Genomic DNA, 27,736 nt, shown 5'->3' on the forward strand with positions numbered 1-27,736 from the left:
CCTTGTACTGTTCCAAGTAGTACAAACAACTATTTCCAAGAAATGTTTCCCAGAACTGTATGAACGCTAATATTGAACTAAGAAATTTCCAAGTCATTTCTAAAGTCAAGTCCTGCTTAATTTGGAGCTGCATCACAAGACTTGCAGCACCTGACCTTTGACCTCTGAAGATATTCATGAACTGTGAACAATTCCTGAACAGCAAACCTTATTTCCTAGACTCTGAACATTTTTTTCCAGAACTGTGAACATTCCTGTTTAAGCCTTCAGTGAACTGTCTGTTGTTAAAGGCTTCAGTGTTATAGTCACTCACCTCTCCTCTCCTCTCCTCCATTCTCCTAGTTCCTGTTCTTGGATCTGTGAGTCCCACCTGGCCCCGGCTCCAGTACCATATAATCCAGGATTTCAGTTCTCTTACAAGACTGGCTCGGGAACCTGCAGGCTACGAGCGGCCTGACTCTCCACTCTGCAGGCCCCCCAGCACAGCATTATTATTTATCCAGTTATTGTAAATAAATATTGCTTCGTTCACAACCAGTTCTGTTCCTTGCTCCCAGCATTTGAGTTCATCGTCTGTATCGGTCCGGTCCCGTCCGGACCTCTAACCATTACTGAACCCATATCACTGGTTTTTGCCTTTCTACAATGTACATAAATCTTGCTCATTTTAAATGCTTGTCTGTGTTCTGGAGCTAATCAGTGGCACATGAGAGAGAGAGCTAGATGATGTGGTCAGAGACAAGAGTGATCTCTAATAGGTATCAACTACTGCCTCAATGTTCATGTATTTTACAATTCTATGGAATGTCAATGAAATTCTAACTCAATCTGACATCACCATAAAGTGAACCGACGCCAAACCAAACAAATGTTCTGTATGTCACAGCTTTAAATATGAGCTTATAAAAAGCTAATATGAACTGAACAATGAATATGAACATATTTGAGCTCATAAAAAGCTTAAATATGAACTTTTATGTGAACAAAAGATGTTGACATGAACTTAAAAACACAAAAGACATCAGTATGATAGAAGCACAGGAGGACCTCCTGTAGAGAGAAAGCGTTTAAACAAGAAATTCCAAGCCGAAGCGCTCCAAGTAGCATTTCACAAAAATGCGCCAGCTACAAATACTGACATGCTGATTACATTACACTGTCTTTTGAACATAACATGTTTATCTGCACAGCTTTCATAGTCATGATTTATGAGTCTGGACTGCAAGAGAAAATGAATGCAGGCTGCTGCAATGATATATGATTGTAATCTCAATTTCTGCTGCTTTCAATAACAATAGCTTTCTATAAATCCTCCACATGGCATAAACAGACACAAATCACAATAATGCGCCATCAGTGAGACTAATTCTTTGCTTACACTTCACAACTTCAAACAAATGACCACTCATTTGACAATCCTGAAGATTAACTACGATAGTTCTGCACTTGTTCCATCTGAATGGATCACCACACACCTGTTAAACCAACCACTCTACTCCTACGTCTGAGTGGTCCAGTTTGGCCCTCTGCTGCTCACAGCCTCCTCCGATCCCAGTTCTCTCAACCTACTCTTTGTCTGCCCTCTGTTCTCCAGCTGACTAATTCTGTCTTTTAGGAGGTGCTGATATGCAGTTCATGCACCATCGCATTCATGATGCTCACAGAAGTGATGAATCAATCACACAGTGACCTCAGCTAACCGATGATGTGTGGAAAAACTCCTGCAGGAATTCCAGTATCCTGATGTACAAACACAGACAGCAGCCAAAGTAAAAGAAAACTCCACAAAGGATCATTTTAAAATACAGCCATATTAACATTATTTAGGTTTCCTTCACACATAACATGATTGAAGTCGACTAGCGCACAAAGGAAGAATTGCATGCATTTGTGAAAAATCTGAGCTCCCTCCAACGCCTCGTACACATGTTGCTACAACTATTGATGCACACCAGCGGCTGAAAGAGAGAGAGTGCCCTGTGAGAGCCCATTCAATCCCTCTCACAGCAGGTGTCGGCCAAATTCCAGGTGACACACACACAAGCATCCATACCGCTTTCTTGACACTTAAAAAAAAAATGTGTGGCCATTCGCACTGTTAGTACGAAAACAGTGAGCAGACGATCACTTTCAAGCAGGATTTGTCTAAGTGCCCCACGAGTGTGGCGTTGCTAAAAGCAACACACGTGCTGTGAATGTGTTGTGCCCCCCCCAAAACACATGTGGCATACTACATGTGTTTTGCGCCCCACTCCCCCAACACATGTGGCCTGCTGGGGGGGGCACACTGCATAAAATGCTTATATGTATGTATAGATCTGATCACATGGGGGCCAGACTGCCAGGTCTGAGCGCACAGCACAGGGAGGTACCTGTCAGCTGATCACAGCACACTGACAGCTGGATGGCGGCCCAGTGCACACGATGTGTCACATTAAAACCACAGAGACCACCCCCAGGACAGGTATATAAATAATTCCAACAATACCTACATATGCAATTACTGTACATAGCAAAGAACTAAAATGAAAGACCACATAACACAGAGTGACACGCTGGTCTGGGTGCTGAACAGACAGGGGGCGTGTCTGCTCACAGCAGCTGCTGTTGAGATCTCTGCTCCTGGATGTCCCAGCTGCGGAACACGTACCATGTTTTGAGGGACATGAACTTACAACATTCCTCCGTGAGGTGTGTGTCTCTGCCTGCTGTCCTCACATGGAAATACATAAAACATCTTTTGCCTTTACACCAGGCTGCAGCAGCTGCACACAGTGTTCCCTCGGCAGGCTGCCGGCCGGCCCGACACGCGTGTCCATACATCGTCTAATTTCTTTTTTGAAAACATACGTTTATCTCCTTGATTTTAAGCATTTCACGCTCCTGTTATAAGACAGCGATTGGAGTGCAGTGATAAAGTTTCTGTCTGATAATCTGAGCTTTTGTAAATTGCAGGTTCGAATCCTGCGAGTGGCATTTATTTTTTTATTCAACCAGGTTATTTAACCACAGGGTGTATTGCATCCCCTTTTATTTATTATTTATATCAACCCAGTGATATTCACTAATTATACAGCTGGGTTTTATTTTAGTTTTTATCCACATCAGTGGCATGATGCGGTGCAGCTGCTTGCACTGTGTCCATGCACGTGCATGATCTTTTGTGGTTCCTCATTTCGTGTTTGGTTTGGGGATTTTCTTCCCGTTTCTGCGTCTTTTGTGTTATGTGTGAAGAGGCCCTTAGAAACAACAACTCTTGACCTATGTGATAAAACAAACAAAATGACAGCGTCATGAATAGGCCAAGAATAATTAGTGACATTTTCAGGTAAAGTATTGGTTTATTAATTTACCAGGAGGAGTGATAGTCTTGCTGGTCACAAGATCAAGACTTTGGAAGTGAAAGATCCTAACAAACAAGCTCATCTAAAGCTACACGTAGCTTCAACCACACCTGCTCCTAATTTACATCGTGCATGGGTTGATGAGTTTGTTCCATGCAGATATGTCAATAGGTGGCAGACAGGTTAATTTGGTCTCAATCAAATTTAAATCAGTTTGTCCTCATTATGTGTCCTTTTAATCTGGATTATTACAAGATGATAGTGGTCATTGCTTAAATTAGGAAAAACTTAAACTTACTGTAATAGATTATCTAACATTTTTTTTTTTATTAAACAGACTCTTTTTAATTGGTCTGTTGATCATTTTGTGATTAGTTGATTATTCTTGGTTAATCATGACTGTAAAATCTACAAATAACTTTCAACCAACCTTGCATTCAAATATTTTGTAATAAAGAGTTGTTATTGTACAATTAAAAAAAAAAAATACCAAGATAGTTTATGATTAACTGTTGTTGCGCTAGCTTAAATTATTAAAAAAAAAAAAATACCAGATATTGAGAGGGAAATGTCAGAAACAACATTTATTTATTGATTAATTTGAAGAGAGACAGTGCATGTTCATGAACATCAGTACAAAATACAGGACAATTGATATTTTTCATCTGCAGTACCCAGGCATCTTACATAAAACATATACACATATACAGCCCATCTACATTAACTGGAGACAGGATGACGATACAGACCAGCAAAGACAACAGAACAGGATGCACAGTAACAAGGACTGTTGGGAAAGTGTAGGTACACGGACCCACAACAGGGGGCGCAAATGAACGGACAATGGAGGAAGTCAAATAACAACACTTTACTGTTGTGAATGGGCACAACAAATACAACAGATTACAACAATGGACAAAAAGCCAAATCACAAAAGGTGTCGTGTGGGCAGGCTCGAAGATAGGAGACGTCTGTCCAAAGCAGAACCGGAACCACACGATTTCCTCCGCCACCAGACCCCGGGAATACTGGAGCCGCCAAGTCCCGAATTCCCAGGTGGCCACTGCCTCCGCGTGTCGTACCTGGTACTGCTGGCGAGGAACAAAGAAACAATTAAATGTGGGCGCGTTTGCACCCAGCAATCCGCACGGCAGGAAAACTACCTCCACCTCTCGTTGGAAAAGGAGTCTGTTATACAACGCACAAAAGTCACAAAAGGTTACTGTCACACAGTTAGCTGAGAATGTTACCTTCCAGGTAGAACGATATCTCGGCAAAGAGGTGGAGACGTCGTCCTGCTGATGTACCCCTGCCGATCAGATGATTGGTAACAGCTGTTGCAGGTGATGCGTGACAGCTGTCACCCTGGCTGCTCCTGTGAGGCGGCTGCGCCCTCTGGTGCCTGGAGCCCGCACTCCAGACAGGGCGCCCTCTGGTGGTGGGCCAGCAGTACCTCCTCTTCTGGCGGCCCACACAACAAAGGACAACATCAAAGGATGTTCTGTCCACATCCAGCATGATTTAGTTGACAGTATAGACATTAAAAGGACACAAATAAATAAATAAATACATAAATATAAATAGATTCAACATACTGTGCATCATTCAGCATGTAGGCACCTGAGTGTTGAGGACGAGAATGGCTGGATAAAACGAGACACCCACATTTCACTTGGCTACAACACATAGATGGGTTACTTTTGACTCCACCAGTGCATTCACCCTGACTTGACTTGATGAACTCATTGACTCATTAATTTTACGGGATACCAAACATTAAAAAGTCTAGGAATAATTATCTTATGAAGAATGAAAGTAATCACAGGCAACCTGATTGGGCAAAGAAAATAACAATCCACCTGCCCATCCTTTATGCCTTATTACTGTGCGTCAGTGCATCATCTCCGCTGCACGTCAAAAGAAGATTTAACTCTCTCAAAATAATGGTGCAAGTGGAGAAGATTTATGTCATACATCAAGTATTAAAAAAACTAATTTCAGCACACTGAAAGCCCAAGTGGCAAAGGAGAACTACAAAAGCAAACAGCTGAATGCCAGTCAAAATGACACCAACAGACAGCTGCATGAAAAGTAAAAACTGAGCAGCTGTCTCGATCCTAGACAATGCCCTGCTGCGATGTGCACACACAGGTTAGGATAATCACAGACTACAGATATTAATGCCATAGCATACTTCATATCATGTTGTAGTGTCATACAAATGGAGATGTTATTACAGATTTAAGGACCATGAGGCTCTTACTGTTCAGGCATCAATAACCCTAAAACGCTTCCTCACTGCATCCTTAACTCCCATGCACATAACAGAAAGTGACCCTTAATTTGTCATGTATCAAACAGAAGCTCTCCAAGACAATATAACTGATTTTGTGCATGAAATGTCAGACTCAGCGCAGAGAGGCACTTCTCATTTGTCCTGACTAGACTTAAAGTTGTACAATGGGACTGAGCTTCCAGGTGTGGTAAGGACAGATAGTGTAGAACACAGGTCAGCTTCGGCTAGACCATAAAAACGACAGCACCTCATTTTGAAGTTCTCAATGAGCTTGAGATGAAGCAGACGGCCAGCCAGAAGATGCCATTTTGTTCTGATCCAGTTTCCTGTTGCTCTACCTCGTCTGTGTCAAACATGAGCTGTTATGTGCCTCCTCCAAAAAAGGCAGAAACATTTAGTAAGGGGCGCGTATGCTTAACCCAGCTCATCCTGTGCTTGCAGGTCTGCTCAACAAAGTCCAGACACTGAGTGTGTACCTCACAAAGTCTGCATAATAACAGTGTTGCTCCACTCAAGTGCTGTTGGTGCGGCTCAGTATGAAGGCCCCCACTTCTCTGGGTGTTATACTGTGCTGGGCCGACTTAGACATCTCAGCCCTGATGGATGGTGATGACTGAAGCCAAGCTCTGATGCCAGTTTGCAGTCAAACACATACACAAGCAATACATTCCTGAAGGAAGCAACTCCAGCCAGGAATATTCAACTTCATGACATTTCCTTGATGCAAAATATAAAATACAACTTCCTTGTGTGTGTGTTTCAAGCACAACGCTGTCTCATACTACCATGCTAGTTCTGAAATGAAAAATCAACTTGGTATTTCATAGGAAAGCATTTATCAAGTGACTGTTTATTATGTATCAAGAAACTGTGGCCAAGAGAGCTCAGCATGCTGAAATGCAAATAGACATAACACATGCAAATAACACAAGAAAATAAAGAAACACAATCACATTTAAGAATGCGCTGCAAATAAGATGAGATGATAACATAAATGTTTCTAGGTGACACAAAATAGTGATGAACAGAGCACCTCTGTGACTTCTGAATTTATTGAAGTTGGTTACTCCAACATGATGGTGCAAAAAATGAGCTTCAAGAATGATGATTAGGATTAAGGATCCTATCCCAGTGGGTTGTGACAGAGTACAAATGGCAACTGCAACAGAATTTCCTTGATTTTGTGCGACCTTCACTGGGTGTCGCAATTCCCTCGCTTGAGTTGCAGAGCATGTGTCGCGCCTGGATTTTGAACATTTCAATGTTTTAGATCTTTGAGTTCAGCTCATTAAAAAAAGGGAGCAAAAACAAAAGTGTTGCATTTATATTGTTGGTCAGCGTATGTTGTACTTTGCTAAAATGGATCTAAAACAGCAAACAGATGGATAATTGAGAGAAGTAAAGAAAAATTCAAAGCTGTTTCACTCTAAAACATTGCAGCCTCGTTTAGTTATGTCCACTTGCTACTTCTCTTTAACCCTCTGGGGTCCGAGGGCATTTTTTGGACAGTTCACTCGCCTGGCATAAATGTTTTATTATTGCTGTCACCAGCTCTCCCTGCATCCCACAATCAAGTTTTATGTCTCTTTTTTTTCAGGACAACATGTGCTTTCAGAATATATATGTTTTTGTTGTGTTTTATAAGTGTAATAAAGGTTTACAATCAAAAATAGGCAAGGAAAAAACAAAGCAAAAAATAATTTTCCACACACATTTATTCAAAACACACAGCAAACTTTATACTTTATAAAGGTAATTTGAGGTCTTGTGTGAAAATCTGTACAACAAAAAGGTTCAAACAATAAACACAAATGCACATTTTGAACAATATATACAAAATGGTCTATGCGTTTTGTTGTCCATTGATATGGTAAACAGTGCTTTATGCAGAGAAAGCAACAGAGTTATCCAGTAACATTCACATGCAAACTAGTGGAGCAATCCTGATAGTTACACACTCTTTGTTTGAGCACGTGAGACTGTCATCAGAGGCTTTCCGTGTGCTCCTGCTTTCACTGATCGCTGTGCGTAATGGCGCAGGGCACACTGAGTATGTACTAATAGTATGTACTCATTGGAGCACCCAGGGGGCTATTCAAACGGGCCAACTACTAACGCATCACTCCTGAAAACGATCTTTGGCTTTTCACGTGAGGGAAATCTGCTCTACGATTGGATTTTGGAAAACCATGTGACGGTGAACCAATTCTGACTGGACACTCACATTGCGCACATCATCACACAGCTTCTATGAGGAGTACAAAGATGGCCAATGGCTGGCTCGAAAGTCAGCGGAGTTAACTTTTTGGCAAAAAAAAAAGAAGTAAATTTCTATCTCATATCATTCAAAAGTTATTTAGAATTTAGTAAAGCTTGGTCTTAGCCGTCGTTAACCCAGAGAGTTAACATAAAGAGCTCTTAAGGCTGGCGCACACGGGGGGAAGATTCTTTTCCAAATGGCACGCGTGGTCAAATGCTTAAGCAGGATACCCTCGTCTGCGGTGGATTTTGTGAGAGTCATCCGCCTTTCTGACCCAAAAGCAAACTATTTAGCGTGTTTAATAATTTCTACCTCACGTGACAAATGACTCGCTGTGTGCGGGGGAGCATAAGCATTCTGCTTTCAGTCTGACTGAACTGCGCCTGCACCACGACCTGTGTACCCCACCGCCGTGTCACGTGTCATAGATAACATGGCGGAACACATGGAATCCCAGTTGTCATCGTATGAAGATGATATGATCGGTCTTTTAGCTGTATTACTGATTCGGAGATGGCGTCGAAGACGAAGATCTGCTTGTCGTAAAACCTGGACAAGATCTTGGATAAAGAGGAGAGAGAATTAAGGGGCGTACAGTAATTTGGTCCAGGAACTAAATGCCGAGGATCCAGAGACATTTCGCAAATACCACCGGATTGATCGCCAGTCCTTTGATGAAATCTTAGCATCAGTGGAGCCTTTTATTAAGAAAAAAGACACAACTATGCGTGCTGCAATAAAACCTAGCGAAAGACTTTCTGTCACGCTAAGGTTTCTAGCAACAGGTAAGTCTCCTTTCCCATCAGATATGACCTTTATATTTGCTAGCCTGGTCTATGTAGATTTTTAATTGTATGTAACCCAGCAGGCTCTCACAAGAACATAGACTAAGCCTGGGCAGTGCTGGGAGAAAATACTTTGAAATTGTATATAGTTACGGGAATACTGAATACTTGCCTTAAAATATTAAAATATTTCTATATAAATGTGGTGCATAATAAGATATGATCAGAAAAATCCAGGCTTGTTACACCTGCTGTTGACTTTTTTAACACAAATTTTGAAAGCAAAATTGTGGTGATAAAAAAGGATTGTACCTTAAATAGCTTTCAATCTTTGTAAATATTTTGCGGGGACAGATCACTGATTTTAAAACAAATACGTAAATGGTCTTTTCCAATTCATCAAGCTCAAAGCCCTTGAAAAAGTGAAATGAAAATCAGAAACTTTGACAACCAGCTATTTTAAAGTCAGATTACTGATGTTCAGTGTCCAACACTGTCAATTCTGAACAACAGAAAAAAAAAAATGTTCTTGTCCCCCTTTACTCGCCTACTGGTTCCATTTGTAACTGTCTGTTAAAGAATTTGAAATAAACTTTTTTCTGGACATTTAATTCTCTTGCAAATGTTGTGCAAGATAAGGCTGATATGTAATGACTAAGTACCATAATGTAGTCCTACGATTTTTGGAAAGTAACTGTATTCTTAATACCCTCAAATGAAAAAGAACCTAAATATAGTTACTCAGAATTAATATTCTGAATATGTATTCTAAATACATGTATTCCAAATACTCCCCAACACAGAGCCTAGGCATACATTTCTCAGTGAAATGTTAGATACAAGTAAAGCTTGTCCTGGATATCTTTAAATATTCTGATGTACGGATAACATTTCCATTTGTATTCCTTCCAGTATCGGATGGGGGAGAGAACGGTTTCTGGAATTGTATCCGAAACATGTCAGGCATTGTACAATATTCTGAAAGACCAGCACTTAAAGGTAAGCTTGAGCAAACAGTTTTATTGTAAAAAGTGAAAAAAAAAATACTGGGAAATACAATAGAACCTTTAACAAATCCTCTACTATTACAATGTAAGTGACTTTAAGCTGTAAATTGTAATACTGATTGTTTTAACATTTTAAATGGAAGAAGTTTTGAATCTTTTACTTTGGTTCGCTGTCATGGTTGTTTTGTTCTGTCGGTTATCAAGCTGTGACCACTGATTTTGGCCCACAGAACACTGGGAATTTGCATTGTTTTGCAGTTTATTTTCCTGTTGCCAAATACTCTGATTGACATTGGTGTCAGTACCAGGATTCAAAAATTGTTGCGGTGGTGGACACCATGTTTGATTTGGGATTGTAGAGGCAGGATTATGATGTTGCTGGTTTGGTTGATACCATCTATTGTATTCGGGTGGTGCCGAAAATAAACGGTCTGGTGGAAACCAATTAGACTGCTGATTATACTGCAGAGAATGCACTTGACTTTGTGGCTGTGATTGTAACTGGCCAAGAGTTCCCATCTGAGCCTGAAATATGACTGTTAATGTGATGTACAGCTAAATGCTTCATTTTTGGATATAGTTGTGATAGGACCTCTGACACATAACAAGCAAATGGGTAAATTTTCTGGTGGGCATTTTCTTCCCTTTTCTTCTTTCAATCTGATAATGTTTGATACTCGTCCTCAGTCTGTCTTTTAGTAGATGACTTTGTTTTTGCCTTCAAGGGCTCCTTTGTTGATTTTCTTCCAGGGGTTACGTCTTGATCAGTTCCATCAAGTGTTGATGGAGTTGATGGGTTATCTTGCAGACTTTCTGTGTCATTATCTTCATGAGCATATCTCACCCATATTGGCCTCTCTTCAATGGCTTCCTGTTAATTCTAGAATAGAATTTAAAATTCTTCTTCTTACTTATAAGGTTTTGAATAATCAGGTCCCATCTTATCTTAGGGACCTCGTAGTACCATATCACCCCAATAGAGCGCTTCGCTCTCAGACTGCAGGCTTACTTGTAGTTCCTAGGGTTTGTAAGAGTAGAATGGGAGGCAGAGCCTTCAGCTTTCAGGCTCCTCTCCTGTGGAACCAGCTCCCAATTCAGATCAGGGAGACAGACACCCTCTCTACTTTTAAGATTAGGCTTAAAACTTTCCTTTTTGCTAAAGCTTATAGTTAGGGCTGGATCAGGTGACCCTGAACCATCCCTTAGTTATGCTGCTATAGACGTAGACTGCTGGGGGGTTCACATGATGCACTGTTTCTTTCTCTTTTTGCTCTGTATGCACCACTCTGCATTTAATCATTAGTGATCAATCTCTGCTCCCCTCCACAGCATGTCTTTTTCCTGGTTCTCTCCCTCAGCTCCAACCAGTCCCAGCAGAAGACTGCCCCTCCCTGAGCCTGGTTCTGCTGGAGGTTTCTTCCTGTTAAAAGGGAGTTTTTCCTTCCCACTGTAGCCAAGTGCTTGCTCACAGGGGGTCGTTTTGATCGTTGGGGTTTTACATAATTATTGTATGGCCTTGCCTTACAATATAAAGCGCCTTGGGGCAACTGTTTGTTGTGATTTGGCGCTATATAAAAAAATTGATTGATTGATTGATTGATTGATCATCATTGTTGTCATCATTTGTTACTTCAGATGAGACTGTTGAATTCTGCAAACAAACAAACAACAAAAAAAAACATAAAAAAAAAATTGACATTTGAAAATTAATAAAATTAATTATTTTCTATTTCTAGACTCCATCTACTCCAGATGAATGGCTGGCCATAGCAGAAGAATTCAAAAGAAAGTGGAACTACCCATGCTGCATTGGGGCCATAGATGGTAAACATGTGGCAATTCAGCAACCAGACAACACAGGGTCCCAATTCTTTAACTACAAACACAGTTTTAGTGTTCTTCTTCTGGCTGTTGTGGATGCAACCTATAGATTTGTTTATGTTGACGTTGGAGCTGCTGGCCTGGCCGTGCAGGTGATGCTGGGGTTTTCAATTAATCCACACTGAAAAATGCCCTGGATGACAATTCTTTGAACCTACCATCTCCTGAGACTGTCGATGGAATTCCAGATCATAAAATCTCCTTCCATTTCATAGGTGATGATGCTTTCCCAATGAGCATTAACATGATGAAACCCTATCCTCACAGGCAGTTGGACAAAGACAAACGAATCTTTAACTACCGCATTTCACGCGCAAGACGTGTGGTAGAAAATTAATTTGGCATATTGACCAACAGATTTCGGGTATTCTTGACAACCATCAACTTGTCTCCTGAAAAAGTAACCTACTTAATTCTGTCAGCTTGCTGTTTACATAATTTCATGATTCAGAAAAATAAGCACCTGTATGTTAATGTCTGTGATGTGGAGGACACTGAAACATGCATGTTGATTCCTGGAGCTTGGAGGAGTGACCCAAAACTACCTGGGATTGGCCCAAGTACTCAGCGAAACCCAACACAAAGTGCAAAGGAACAACGGCAGCTCCTAACTATGTATTTCAACTCAGAAATGGGATCTGTTCCTTGGCAGGACAAAATGATAAATCTTTAATGCTAATGGGGAAAAAAGAAAAACAAACATGTATCAGTGTAAATAAAGAATAAAGAAACTTACCTTGTTTAAATTTGAGATTGATGTTCTCGTCTGTATGTGTGGATCCAAAAACTGTAGTCTCTCTTTCATCCAGGTTGCTCTTTTACTTAAACTTTTCCTTGAACTTCCACTGGGTCCCAGTTTCTTTATTTTTGTGTAGCTGTTGCGAAGAGCTTTTATCTTTGAAAAGACCCACTGAGCTGAAAAACATGAAATGATATTTGGTATTTTTTTTGGTAGAACTGTTATATTCAAAATGTGTGTAAATTATTGGAGAAACTGTAACAAATATAAAGATGAAATTAAATTCTGAAACAGTCCTACCCTTGTCACAATGCTATGAAAAATGTCACGTAGCAGTCACATATAATTCAGTGGTGATATAACAAGGTAGGCCTGGTCATGAGAGACTAGCTCTGTTTATTCACGATTGCAATGTGTTGTGGAAATGGGTGTATAAGTGCATTGCATGTGGAAAATTTATAATTGTAGAACCTTTTTGCAGAAAATATATTCGCCTTTTCAAAAAACTGTTATGACATCCTTTATAAATTATGAAGCGTATTTATTTTATTAGCTAATAGTCAGGATAATTATAAAAACTCACCTGTTTTGTTGAGTTTCTCTGCGATTTCTGACGCAGCAAGGAAGCGTTTATCCTGGTTTTTGAAATCTGCTGACTCAACGACATACAAACATGTATAATCGGGCCATAGGTCTACAAGTCTGTCTTCCAAAATTATTTCAGAAACAAACTGTGATGACAACGGGGATTCCATGTGTTTCGCCATGTTATCTATGACACGTGACACGGCGGTGGGGTACACAGGTCGTGGCGCAGGCGCAGTTCAGTCAGACTGAAAGCCGAATGCTTATGCTCCCCCGCACACAGCGAGTTATTTGTCACGCGAGGCAGAAATTATTAAACACGCTAGATAGTTTGCTTTTGGGTCAGAAAGGCGGATGACTCTCACAAAATCCACCGCAGACGAGGGTATCCTGCTTAAGCATTTGACCACGCGTGCCATTTGGAAAAGAATCTTCCCCCCGTGTGCGCCAGGCTTTACAAGTTTGGATGTTGAACTCAACTTTACAAGTTGAGTTGAGTTGTAAAGTTTTAGATTTAGTTTTGAGTTTTTAGATTTTGTAAAGATTTAGAATTTGAATCAGACTTGGTCTCTGCTTAACTGTATAATCCAGAGGACAGGCAACATTTACATCTGCAAGGTGTTGAAGCAAAGCAAAACCTGAAGAAGAGTGTTTACCTGTCGAACCAGACTGTTGGTCGTTGTGTCGGATGAGGTGCTGCCATCAGAACTTTTAAATCGACCTTTTCTTCTTGCTCCTTTGCCTTGAGCCTTCATAGTGTGAAAAAGTAAGCATGGAAATGTTAGTGAATTAGTCACCTTTAAATCATTGTACTTGACCTGATTGTAATTCATATGTAGCTACTGTAATGTGAACATAATGACTGTCAAGAAAACTTAATGCATTAACATCAAAATTTCAACCTGTTCTGCTGGGAGACACTTGGTAAATTATAAAATGGTTATTGGAGGTGGGTTTAGACCTGGAGTTTGTACTGATAAATGCCAGTAACTCCAGAGGCACTCCCCTTTTCAACCATATTTTCTCTTTCAAGATCAAAGATTAAATATTTGCTATTGTCAACTGGAGATTAACAATAATAAAAAAGGAAAAATAAGAAAAAGAAGATGATGATGATGATCCGGGTTTTAGACAGAAACTGGTGTAATTTATGACCCTCAACACATTAAGGTTGTCACATTAAGAACAAAATAATTTATACATTAAAAGTGATGATTATGAGCAAAATAGTACAAAACGTAGACTCATACACAATGTGCCTGCAGTCAGGTCTATAGGTAGCTAGACAGTAATTTTGACCCTGTACACCATCACCATGGAGCAGAGATGAAAATTTTAAGAGGTGTTTCTCATGTGGAGTTTTTTTTTTATCTGAAATTCAAGGGGTTTAACAAAAAATGGCATACACCAATTTGGAATTACTGCCATTTTTTATATACAGTCCCTATTTTTTTAGAACCCATAAGTAAGTGGACAAACTGAATACAAGAAAAAGAATTAAGTCCTATGTGGGGCCGGTGCTTATTCCCGCATTCTATAGCATGAAAGTCAAGACAATCTGTGACTCATCCTGGATGGACACTCATCCATCACAGGGTTACTTCCCCAGCCAAGACGGGTACCCATTGACAGTTTGGTGGACTAAGACAATGAATGGACAACATGTACAACTTATACACAACCTTTATTTATTTTGCAGAAAAGAGCTTTAAAAGTGATTAGCAACAGTCGTTTTAGAGATCCATCTAGTCCATTGTTCATTAAGTATAGGCTACTTAAATTTCATGATTTAGTTGATTTGAAATGATTACAAACAATGTACCAAGCGAATAACAATACCTTACCATTAAACATTCAAAATATGTTTGAAAAAAGAGTAAGTACTTATAATTTGAAAGGCATAGAAGTCTTTAAAAAACCAAGATACAGAACCAAGATAAAGGAACTGAGTATTGCAGTGAATGGTGTACAATTATGGAACAACCTCAATAAAGAAATCAAAGAATCAAGGTCGCTTAAATTATTTAAAAAACGTATTAAACTAGATGTATTTAGTAAGTATGAAACTATGAAATAAGTCAGTGGGCTGTGACAAAGCCAAAAATGTAATCTGTTAATAATGTTTAGAATGTTTGAAGTTTAAAATGTAATCTGTTTGTTATGTGTCGACGCGGGTTGAGGAGCGGACCTGCGTCAGACGGAACCCAGCGCTACAAATAACCAGAAAAGCGGTTCCAAAAACAATATATTTATTTCACCCGCTGTGTTTAAAAGGTGTAAAAACAAAAATAGCGTCCTTCTGGTGGAGTGACTGTTGGTACGCTCTCCAGCGCCCGCAAGGATCAAAGCCCGGCGCTCCTGGACCCACTACCACCACCAAACACTCCCCAGGTGGACACGACAAACTGACTCTCTGTGAAGCAAAGAAGAGGTGAGGTAAGTCAGCAGTTACAACAATAACTTTCAAAAGACACACGCTATCAGCAACACATTCAGGTCTGTATCTTTTTAACTTTATGCAAATGAGCAGCTTCTCACAACAGGTGGAGGATCACTTATCCGCACGCCACAGCAGTGAGAAGCAAGCTGCACAATTCTCATCACAATTCAAGTATACTGTGTAACAAAACACCAAGTTACTATCAACAATTAGTCAAACACTTAATCACCTTTGATGTGTGCTGACAGCATGTGTCCTCACCCTTCCTTGCTTCACGGGCTCGATGTGTCAAACCCAGGCGCGGTCCTCAGCGTCTCACAAACGAACATCACAAGGTCGAGTTCCCGGCAGTTCTGCTTGAATCACACATGCCTTAAATGCAGAACGCCATCCAATTATCTGCTTCAGCTGAAAGTCTTTAAGGTTGCATGTGAGCACCAGTCACAGGTGCTTCACATGATGTTGATGAGGGTGAGGACTCTTCAGCCAGCACCTTCTCCACAGAAGAATCAGTTTCCATGCCACCTGAAGAGCAAAGAAAAGAAAAGAACACCAAAACATCCAGCCACACCCCCCAACACACAACACTGTTAGGGATGTAATCTTCTACATAATGGTTAAGATTATGAAATAAGTCAGTGGCATGTGACAAAGTCATAGAAATGTAATCTGTTAAAATTATGTTGATTAATGATGCTTGATATTGCAAGACTGTCTTGTAAAAAAGGGGCAGAAAATATAAGACTTGTTCTTCCAATCTGCTCCTTTTCATTCAGTGGTTTGTAATGTTTTGTTATTTCTGCTTTTCTGTTTTTTTTTTTCTTTTAAATGAATGAAATAAATATTAGAAAAAAAAAGAAGCAGCACTGAATATGTCTTGGACTTCATTTACATCAGTCATTAAGAAACACAAACAGTATGGGTGCTCTATGCTAAATCGATATGAAGTAGGCAGTTCTCAAAAACTGACTGTAAAGGGAGACTAATGAGGGAAGCAAAAAAGACACCCATGACAAAGAAGAAGTTGGAGAGTTTTGCACAGCTTAATGATGGAGGGGAACATTGAAGGATTTAAAAAAAGATGAGTAATTCAAGAAGCTAGATTTGATGTTTTTTGTATTAATGCATATAGTGTGTAAAAACAGATCAGACTTAGCATTATGACCACCTGACTTATGTTTTGTATGTCCCGCTATTCCCACCAAAATAACCCTGACCTGTGAAAGCATGGACTCCACTAGACCTATGAAAGTTGGTTGTGGGTTCTGGAATCAACATGTTAAATTCTCTACATTGTGCGCTGGGTCCTCTGTGGATTGGACTTGTTTGTCCACCACATCCTACATGACCCTGTAGCCGGTTCACTGGTTTTCCTTCTTTTGGCCACTTTTGATCGGTACTGACCACTGGAGACTGGTGACATCCAAGACCTGCAGTTTTGGAGATATTCTGGTCCAGCTGTCAAGTCATCACAGTTTGGCCTTTGTCAAAGTTACTTAAATCTTTATGTGTCCCCAATTTTTCTGCTTCCAGCACATCAACATCAAGAACAAACTGGTTACTTGCTGCATACTACATTCCACCGACAGGTGCCAGTGTTATGAGATAATGTTATTCACTTCACCTGTCAGTGGTCCCAATGTTATGGCTGATCGCTGCACACAAAAAGTGCACTGAGATCACATCTTTTCATTCATTTTCTGAACTCACATTTTCCCATTACGGGTCACGAGTGGGAGGCTGGAGCCTATCCCAGCAGTCATTGGGCAAGAGACAGGGTACACCCTAGACAGGCTGCCAGTTTATCACAGGACTAATACATATCAACAAACCAACCTGGTCTCACAGGACGTCATGATTCACCAGCACGAAATATACATTAATCTATTGGTTCATGATATTGTGACAAAAAGTGCCTCATTTTCGTCACGGCAACACAAATTAATTTTAATTCATTCCGTAATGGCTGCATGAAATTAAAAGTGAAATGGGGGGTCGGGTCATTATGGTTAGGGTTGGGGGAAGGAGTAGGGTTAGGCTATGGTTATGGTTAAGGTTAGGGTTGGGGGTAGGAGTAGGGTTAGTAATAGTGAGTAAAAAAAAACCCCTGTCACGAAAATTTGATGAAATGAGTCAAATTCACCAATTCACTTAACCTGCATGTTTTTGGTGGTCTGCAGAGGCAAAAATACAAAAATTGTGTCACCATCCACCCAATGCAATTTTGATCAACCTTGTTAGGTACACTGGGTCTACAGATGGGAAGAAGTCATTTGATTTGGGTTAGAGTCAATCAATGATCAAGTTCAGAAGTCAAGGTCAAGGATGGGTATGGTTAGACCTTATCTTTGCGTAGCACCTTGGGCTAACTTCAGCCCTATATAGTAAAACTGAACTGAAGGTCAAATTTCCAGGCTCATGTTCATATAGAGGAAAATGGCTAATTTCATGTAAATTAATTCAGACATTTTACTGTTAGTGAACTTCAAGTTCATGTCTGAATATGGTCATATTATTTCTTATGAATTACCTGAACATGTAGATTTGTGTGTGTGACAGAGATAATGCCCACCTATGGGCCACAATGCGCCACCATACTAATACATTTGCAGGTGACTGGATATGTGCAGGATGTTTGTGTTGTGAGCCCACTGAGGTAAACGTGTGTCTCAGTGTTGCGCGCGTTATACACAACAAGACTACAATGGATTGTAGACTTGGTGGTCTAAAGTGAAAATGCTTTCTTGTGATGGACAATATACCAAGGCACCAGCTTTGTATCTGACCATGCATCATTTTAAACCTACATGCTTTCATGAGTGCAAGTTATAATATGATTGTGGGCTGTGTGCTGGGTCAAAGATAGGGCCCTTTCTCTACATGTCTGACAGAAAGGTGGTTGCGGCTTCTTTGTACTCTGTGAGCACTTGATAATTTATTCATTTTCCCCTTTTTGTGTAATGTGAACATATCAAATCAGATGTCCCCACCCCGATCATACTGTATTTAAGCCTCTTGCACACATGGACCATGATCTGATCTGAATCTAAATTCTGCTGATGTGACTTGTTCTTGGGACAGTTAGAAAAATCGTATCTGATCTTTTTTCATTTTTTCCTCTCATATTTTCCTTGGTTGATTTGCATATGTGGTCCTAGGTCTGATTCAAATATCATCTGTGTTGAAATTAGTCAGATTGGATGTAGGTCACACAAAAAAACATAAATATGCGCTATTTGCAGGAAAAAGACAAGATCGGACAAGAAAGAGAAATAAGAGTCACATTATTTCAGTCTGTAATGTGAATGCAACGTCCTCTTTTTTAACACGGAAAATAACACAAATAGGACACTCCAGTATGACAAATGAGAGAAATACAAAAATAAACTTTAATGCATGATAAGAACAATGAAAATAAGTGCTTGCACTTTTTTGTGTTTTAAAATCATGCTATTGTATCTGTTATATACAATGCGATATAATAATGAATTAAACAAACCATAAGTTTATTATAACCTGAAAAGCCAAGTCTTTGCAAAATTTTAAGGGTGGTGCACATCTGTAACATCATTAACAAGGTGAAGCTTGAAGTTAATTCAACCGGAGAGGTTCAAAAATATCAACAACCTGTATGGGTGCATAAATTAGCAGCAAACAGGAGCTATGAAGGTAAAATTTGACGTATTAAGTAGAATTGACAGCACGTTCAAAGGGAAGGCGGGGCTTCATCAGTAATTAAGTTAATTGTAACTTTTAGACCAATAGGCGCAGGCTGACGCTAAACACGACTTTTAAATTGGACTTACTTGGAAGACCTGGTTTTCCTCAGAGTCCATGTGCTTATCCAGAGGAGCCGTCGTCTTCGGACTGTTGTTGAGGACCATTATTTGAATAATTGTTCAGTGAAAGCTGTCGGATTTGGCAGACGTTCGTCCAAAACGAAAGCTGAAGCACATTTTGGAAACACACACGAGCTGCTGCTGTTGCTCCAGCACCGTCAAACTTCAAGTTTGAGACGAGGAAGAGCTCCAGCACCGAGGCTTTTCGAGTCGTCTTTGTTTTGTTTTTGGTTTTTTTATGTTGAGATGTTTTATCTCTCATCCCCCTCATCTGTTCGCTCCGTCCTCCCACAATGCCTCAGAGCTCCGCACGCGCCCTCAGCCAACGCCAGCTGCCCTCACAGCCGCGAATAATAATAATAATAAAAATAAAAACAGAATAAAACAAGTCTGAATAATAAAGTACACATGCATTATTTCATAGAAAATTAAGCAACTGGATCTGCATTGAAATTTGCCTCTAAAGCAAATCAGTTCTTGCAAATAAATCAAGTTGTGTTTACACATAAATTACAAAAGCATGCAAATAATAAATAAAAGTGCATCCATGATAAAAAAAAGAAGTTTTTTTTTATGTTTTTGATGGTAGCAAGGCAAAATAATTTTTAAACACATTCTTTACATTATATATTTGCATATATTTACATATATATTAGCTAAGTTATGCACGGGTAATAGAGATGAATTTTAGCCATGTCATTGTATATTGCATGTCACTTTAGTTAAGTTGAAGTAAGTTGCTGGCCCATTTTAATTAATTAATTAAACCCATAATCAGCCGCTGATATATAGTAAGTAAAGTGTGACGCTTGCTACCTGACCCGAGTACCACGTGAACTGCGAAAATAAGGGCTCCAGTGAGCTGGTCCTGATTTAATATATAAGACTGGCTGTGTGTGTGTGTGTGTGTGTGTGTGTGTTCTCACACGTATGCTGTCAATCTAAATCCCTTTCACACCAGGCTAGCATACAGTTGTGATGCGTATGGAGTATGCTGGAAAATTGCACAGCTTTGGCGTAGTTATGTGATTGCGTATGCTTTCATTAATCTTGCTTTCGGTTGCTTTACTGCCACATATGTAGCCCTCACTGCTATTTTCTGCCTCTTTTGCTAATCACTTTTTTCGGACATTGTGGAAATGTGCTCTGTTCTCAAAATGGTACATGAACGGCACTCAGATTTCCAGATGTACAGCGGGAGACAAGCTGCTGCCTAATCAAGGCTGCATTGTTGCACGCAGGGAGAGAGAGAGACAGAGAGAGAGAGAGAGAGAGAAACCTTCTCCCTCCCTTGTGGAGGGAGAAGTTGGCTCCATGACGCTACAGACTGACACGCAGATGGATTTGATACACTGGAAAAAGTCAGAAGACATTATTTCCAGGAGTTATTGGACTTTATTAACGTGCCACTATTGTGAGAGAACTTAAGGTGAAAGTGATTGAGTCTGCAGTCGACAATCGTGTACGTCCGTGTATGAGGAGTGGATGGTGGACATGTCCTCTCGCTAGCGATCTGTCTGTGAGGAGTTAATCTGGACGTGGGAATGTCCTCTCGCTGGTGATCGGTCCGTTAGCAGGAGTTAATGGACTTTTTATTTAACTTGGGTGAAAGAAAGCTGCAAGCTACAACACGATGACACGCATGATCCATGCATGAGAAATGGACCTGGAAATGTCCTCTCACTGGTGATCTGTCTCTGAGCAGGAGTTAATCGACTTTATTTAACTTGCTACAATTTTGAGAGAACTGGAGGAGGTGAAACCAGAGCAGAGGTGCATCTGGCAGTCGCGTTCGCGATCCATCCATGAGGAGTGTCAAGGTTTTTTTTTGTTTTATTTGGTTTTTATTTTTCTGGTCTGTTTGTTATTTTTTATTCATTGGGTTTTTTTTGTATGTTTATTCTCTTGCTGGGTTTTTCTGCTTGGGTCTGTCTGTCTCTGTCTCTCTTGTCTGTCTCTGTGTGTCTGTGTACCGACCTCTTCTATCCTCACAAGTAAAGCCTTTTTACAACCAGAGCTGTTTGTTTGAGCCGTGCATTTGTGTCCAACCATTTCTGTTGTGAAAGTGTAGTGACACGGACCCACAACAGGGGGCGCAAATGAACGGTCAATAGATGAGCCAAAAAGTAACAAGTTAATGTTGTGAAGGTGCACAACGAATACACAGACAATCTCAGAATCTGATAACAGTCAATCCACAAAGGTGACGTGTGGGCAGGCTCGAGGATAGAAGATGTCTGTCCTGAGAAGAGCCGGAACCACACGATTTCCGCCGCCACCGAACCTGGTGAATACTGGAGCCGCCAAGTCCCGAATTCCCAGGTGATCACCATCCCCGACTGTCGGATCTGGTACTGCTGGCGAAGAACAAAGACTGTGTCCGTGGTGGCAGCGCCCTCTCGTGCCTGAAGCCCGCACTTCAGGCAGGGCGCCCTCTGGTGGTGGGCCAGCAGTACCTCCTCTTCTGGCGGCCCACACAACAGGACCCCCCCCTCAACGGGCGCCTCCTGGCACCCGACCAGGCTTGTTCGGGTGACGGTGGTAGAAGTCGGCCAGGAGGGCCGGATCCAGGATGAAGCTCCTCTTCACCCAGGAGCGTTCTTCGGGTCCATACCCCTCCCAGTCCACCAAATACTGGAACCCCCGGCCCATCCGACGGATGTCCAGGAGCCGGCGCACCGTCCAAGCCGGCTCCCCGTCGATGATCCGAGCAGGAGGCGGCACCGGTCCGGGAGCACAGAGAGGTGAGGTGTGGTGAGGTTTGATCCTTGAAACATGAAAGACCGGGTGGATCCGCAGTGCAGTTTTGACCTCCTCTTCGTGTACCCGGGACAAGGCATCCGACCTCTGGTTCTTGGTCCCGGGGCGATAGGTGATCCGGAAGTCAAAACGCCCGAAGAACAGTGACCAGCGGGCTTGCCTCGTGTTCAGCCGCTTGGCGGTCCTGATATACTCCACGTTCCGATGGTCAGTGAAAACCGTGAATGGCACAGACGCTCCCTCCAACAGGTGTCTCCACTCCTCAAGAGCCTCTTTCACCGCAAGGAGTTCTCGATTGCCGACGTCATAGTTCCGTTCAGCCGGGGTCAACCTGTGTGAAAAGTAGGCACACGGGTGAAGAACCTTATCAGTCTCTCCGCTCTGGGATAGCACGGCTCCTATCCCTGAGTCAGAGGCGTCCACTTCAACCACGAACTGGTGGCTAGGGTCGGGCTGCACCAAAACTGGCGCAGTAGAGAACCGTCATTTCAACTCCTTGAACGCAGCTTCGCACCGATCCGACCAGGTGAAGGGGACTTTTGGAGAGGTCAGGGCTGTCAGGGGGCTAACTACCTGACTGTAGCCCTTAATGAACCTCCTATAGAAATTAGCGAAGCCGAGGAACTGTTGCAGCTTCCTACGGCTTGTTGGTTGGGGCCAATCTCTCACCGCCGCAACCTTGGCCGGATCAGGGGCGACGGAGTTGGAGGAGATGATAAACCCCAGGAAGGACAAAGACGTGCGGTGAAACTTGCACTTCTCGCCCTTCACAAACAGTCGGTTCTCTAACAACCGCTGCAGGACCTGACGTACATGCTGGACATGGGTGTCAGGATCCGGAGAAAAGATGAGAATATTGTCCAGATATATGAAGACGAATCGGTGCAGGAAGTCCCGCAAGGCTTGGAACATTGCGGGGGCGTTGTTGAGGCCGAACGGCATGACGAGGTACTCAAAGTGACCTAACGGGGTGTTAAATGCCGTCTTCCATTCGTCTCCCTTCCGGATCCGAACCAGGTGATACGCATTTCTAAGATCCAGCTTAGTAAAGATTTTGGCTCCATGCAGGGGGGTGAACACAGAATCCAACAATGGCAACGGGTATCGGTTGCGAACCGTAATCTCATTCAGCCCCCTGTAATCAATGCATGGACGGAGTCCGCCATCTTTCTTGCCCACAAAAAAGAAACCTGCCCCCATCGGGGAGGTGGAGTTGCGGCTCAGCCCGGCAGCTAATGAGTCCCGGATGTAGGTCTCCATTGATTCGCACTCAGGTCGTGAGAGGTTGTACAGCCTGCTGGACGGGAACTCAGCGCCTGGAACCAAATCAATGGCACAATCGTACGGACGGTGCGGGGGAAGGGTGAGTGCCAGATCCTTGCTGAAGATGTCAGCAAGATCGTGGTACTCAACCGGCACTGCCGTCAGATTGGGAGGGACTTTGACCTCCTCCTTAGCATGTAAACCGGGAGGAACCGAGGATCCTAAACACACCCGATGGCAGGTTTCGCTCCACTGAACCACCACCCCAGACGGCCAATCAATCCGGGGATTGTGTTTCAACATCCATGGGAAGCCCAAAATCACGCGGGAGGTAGAAGGAGTTACAAAAAACTCAATCTCCTCCCGATGGTTTCCAGACACCACCAGAGTTACTGGTTGTGTCTTGTGTGTGATTAAAGGGAGGAGGGTGCCATCTAGTGCCCGCACCTGCAATGGCGAAGGAAGCGCCACCAGAGGGAGCCCTACCTCCCTTGCCCATCTGCTGTCTAGCAAATTCCCTTCTGACCCCGTGTCCACCAGTGCTGGGGCTTGAAGGGTTAAATCCCCGCTCAGGATTGTAATTGTGAGTCGTGTGGCAATCTGTGTGTGTCCCACGTGAATGTTTTGACCCCCCCTTAGCCCAGTCTCTAAGGGCGGTTGTTGTTGTGGCCGTTTGGGGCAGTTTTTCTGTATGTGCTCCTTTGAGCTGCAGAGAAAACACTCCCCGCGGACCAGCCTCCTCATTTTGGCCCTGTGCGTTTCCCTAACAACGTCAGCAGGGGGAGCTGTTGCCCCACTGAGCGCTGCGGCTGTGGAGCGTGGGGAGGGCGGCCCCTTTTCGAACCCGGAAGGGAGAGGGACGGCGCGTATCCGGCCACGTCCTTCGCCTCGCTCCCGACGGCGTTCCTCCAACCGATTGTCTAACCGTATAACGAGATCGATAAGCCCATCTAAATCCCGCGGTTCCTCCTTAGCTACCAGATGCTCCTTCAGGACCGATGACAGTCCATTTATGAAGGCGGCGCAGAGCGCAACGTTATTCCAGCCGGACCTCGCAGCCGCGTTGCGTAAGTCGACTGCATATTCGGCTGCGCACCGGCGCCCCTGTCGCATTGACAGCAGCATTGTTGAAGCGGTCTCTCCTCTGTTAGGGTGATCAAACACTGTTCTGAACTCCCCCACAAACCCGGTGTATGCTGATAACAACCGTGAGTTCTGTTCCCAGAGCGCCGTAGCCCAGGCGCGTGCCTTACCCCGAAGCAAATTAATAACATAAGCCACCTTGCTAGCGTCAGACACGTACATCACGGGTCGTTGTGCAAAGACGAGCGAACACTGCATCAGAAAGTCCGCGCACGTCTCCACACAACCCCCGTACGGCTCAGGGGGACTTATGTATGCTTCAGGGGATGGTGGGGGGGTTTGTTGAACGACCAGCGGAATGTTAATACCCGGCACCGGGTTGGCAGGAGGAGGAGCCGCAGCAGCGCTCTGATCGCGCGCTTCCAACTGTGCGGTGAGAGCCTCCATCCTGCGATTAAGGATGACGTTTTGCTCGGACATCAAATCCAGCCGAGCGGTAAAGGCGGTGAGGATTTGCTGCAACTCACCGAGCATGCCTCCTGCAGATGCCTGTGCACCCTGCTCTTCCATTGGCTGTCCAACAGATGGATGACGCCCCTCGGGATCCATCAATCAATCAACCAATCAATTTTTTTTTATATAGCGCCAAATCACAACAGTTGCCCCAAGGCGTTTTATATTGTAAGGCAAGGCCATACAATAATTATGTAAAACCCCAATGGTCAAAACGACCCCCTGTGAGCAAGCACTTGGCTACAGTGGGAAGGAATAAGCAGAACGGAAGCAGATCTTTTCTCGTAATTACGAGATCAGTGGTCCAATGTTTTTTTATCCAGTGAATGCAATACGCTTCCGTAACTGACAGCTGCGCACATGGCTTTGTTTGTCCCGATAGCCGCCGTCCGCCGCGCATGCGTACTGTAATGCTGAAGTGGCTTATTGAGCCCCGCGACAACGGTGCAAGCAGTTTTAGGAGATTTTTGACGCACCTAAAACAAAATCAGGCGTTTGGAATTATTTTGTCTTTTTAAAAAAAAAAAAAAAAAAAAGATGGGAAACTTGAGAAGACCCAGGTCATTTGGAAAGAATGCCGCGGCTGCCGCTGCACCCTCAAACTCGGCAAAACTGGTGAGAAAAGTATTTCAAATTACTTTTGTCAAGGTAGTATTCTGTCAAAGAGTGACTCACTTTAAGTCACTCATTGAGAGTGATGTTGTCTTACTGTTTACTGAACTGTTTAAGTTCTGACAGTGCAATCAAACATGTTCCAAATATGAGGGAATTGATTCCTGTTCCTTAATGTTGAATCTGGTAAATTTGCTGCTTGTAAGGAGTAAAACAAATTCTCTGCCTCTAGTAGAATCAGAACAATACCATCGTACCATACTGTATTGCAGCTTCTTATTTTCTTTTTAAATTTTTGGTATAATTTCTTTGCATCATGTTGAATGGCATCGTATCGCATTACTGGTGTACAAAATTATTATGCAACTAAATGAAAAGCTAGCATTTTCCCATCTAACTTGATTATTTTCAATTATTAGAGTATAACAAACAACTAAAAATGAGGAAATAAACACTTGATATTTCAAAACTATTCAGTTATGAATAAAGCCAGACTTCTTTTCAATGACTACTATTTGCCATATTGAGGTCTCAATTCTCATGCATCAACATTGCAAGGTAAAACTCTCTATTGTGCCTAAAACTCTTGTGAACATATTATCTAGGTTTTTAGACATTGTTATTGTGTTTTTATTATGTAAACACGTGAGAATCTCAAGTGATTTCACGTTATTTACTATGGGAATTACCTTGAGCCACGATCTCATCCTGTTCATGTCATTGTGGTGGAAAGTGAAGTCCTCTCTTTAACGCCCTACTTACGAGGTCTGTCCATAAAGTATCGTACCTTTTTATTTTTTTCAAAAACTATATGGATTTCATTCATATGTTTTTACGTCAGACATGCTTGAACCCTCGTGCGCATGCGTGAGTTTTTCCACGCCTGTCGGTGATGTCATTCGCCTGTGAGCACTCCTTGTGGAAGGAGTGGTCCCGCCCCCTCGTCGGATTTTCATTGTCTGGAAATGGCGGAATGAAAAGGACTTTTTTTCCATCAGAATTTTTTCAGAAGCTGTTAGAGACTGGCACCTGGAAACCATTCGAAAAATTTATCTGGCTTTCAGTGAAAATTTTACGGGCTTCACAGAGAATAAGGACTTTAACTACAGGTTTAAGGACCCCTTTAAAGGACGGTCGGTGCGCCGCGCTGCGAGCTGCGACGATGCGGCACAAACCACTGGATCATTTCTAAGCTGATGGCTCTGTGGATACGAGACCGTCGTGTGCTCTTTCTCTGGTTATCACAAGACCTGGACATCAGCCATTTTCCGGCAGATTTCACTTTTAACAAGAGATTTTGTCATGGAAAGCCGCGCGGAGGCTTCGCGCGTCACGACCGATTCGTTGATGAAGCGAAACAAAGGAATACCTCCGTTTCGGAGTGTTAGAGGACAAGTTGGGACATGTCCAGCTCTCCACAAGTTCTTTTATACTCACTCGACTGGTAAGCACTGAAAGCCGAGATAGGCATGTCCCAACTTGTCCTCTAACACTCCAAAACGGAGGTGTTCCTTTGTCTCGCTTCATCAGCGAATCGGTCGTGACGCGCGAAGCCGCCGCGCGGCTTTCCATGACAAAATCTCTTGTTAAAAGTGAAATCTGCCGGAAAATGGCTGATGTCCAGGTCTTGTGATAACCAAAGAAAGAGCACACGACGGTCTCGTATCCACAGAGCCATCTTAGAAATGATCCAGTGGTTTGTGCCGCATCGTCGCAGCTCGCAGCGCGGCACACCGACCGTCCTTAAAGGGGTCCTTAACCCTGTAGTTCAAGTCCTTATTCTCTGTGAAGCCCGTAAAATTTTCACTGAAAGCCAGATAGATTTTTCGAATGGTTTCCAGGTGCCAGTCTCTAACAGCTTCTGAAAAAATTCTGATGGAAAAAAAGTCCTTTTCATTCCGCCATTTCCAGACAATGAAAATCCGACGAGGGGGCGGAACCACGCCTTCCACAAGGCGTGCTCACAGGCGAATGACGTCACCGACAGGCGTGGAAAAACTCACGCATACGCACGAGGGTTCAAGCATGTCTGACGTAAAAACATATGAATGAAATCCATATAGTTTTTGAAAAAAATAAAAAGGTACGATACTTTATGGACAGACCTCGTATTGTCCTTTACAACAGTGTTTGTACTGTTTGTTCCAGAGTAATATATAAGATGTCAGAAATTCAATTTGGGTTTATGAAATTCCACACAGGTTGAAGGTAGCAGACACGGAATATTTGTTTTAGCAAGTGTTCAGGGGTCTCATGCATGCAGTTTTTTAATAAATGTTATAAAAGGCATACAAATTTACATTTTGGTAGTTCATTTGCAATTATCATC

The 27,736-nt window shown here is 42.4% G+C and overlaps 1 protein-coding gene across 3 annotated transcripts in view; it reads right to left on the bottom strand.

The window, feature by feature from the left end:
• cacnb2a (calcium channel, voltage-dependent, beta 2a) overlaps nt 1-19,290 on the bottom strand; it is a 282,202-nt gene extending 262,912 nt beyond the window's left edge. For 2 of the 3 annotated variants that reach the window (XM_034170668.1, XM_034170652.1), the window contains exons 1-2: nt 19,144-19,286; nt 13,554-13,646 (exon numbers count right to left, since the gene is read on the bottom strand). In XM_034170668.1, coding sequence (XP_034026559.1) covers nt 13,554-13,646; nt 19,144-19,221 — 171 coding nt within the window. In that variant the 5' untranslated portion in view covers nt 19,222-19,286. Of the gene's footprint in view, nt 1-13,553; nt 13,647-19,143 lie in introns of all 3 variants that reach the window. The other variant, XM_034170637.1, reaches the window with a different exon arrangement.
• Nucleotides 19,291-27,736: the final 8,446 nt, after the last annotated feature.

This window comes from Thalassophryne amazonica, chromosome 1, assembly GCF_902500255.1.
Source record: "Thalassophryne amazonica chromosome 1, fThaAma1.1, whole genome shotgun sequence".
NCBI lineage: Eukaryota > Metazoa > Chordata > Actinopteri > Batrachoidiformes > Batrachoididae > Thalassophryne > Thalassophryne amazonica.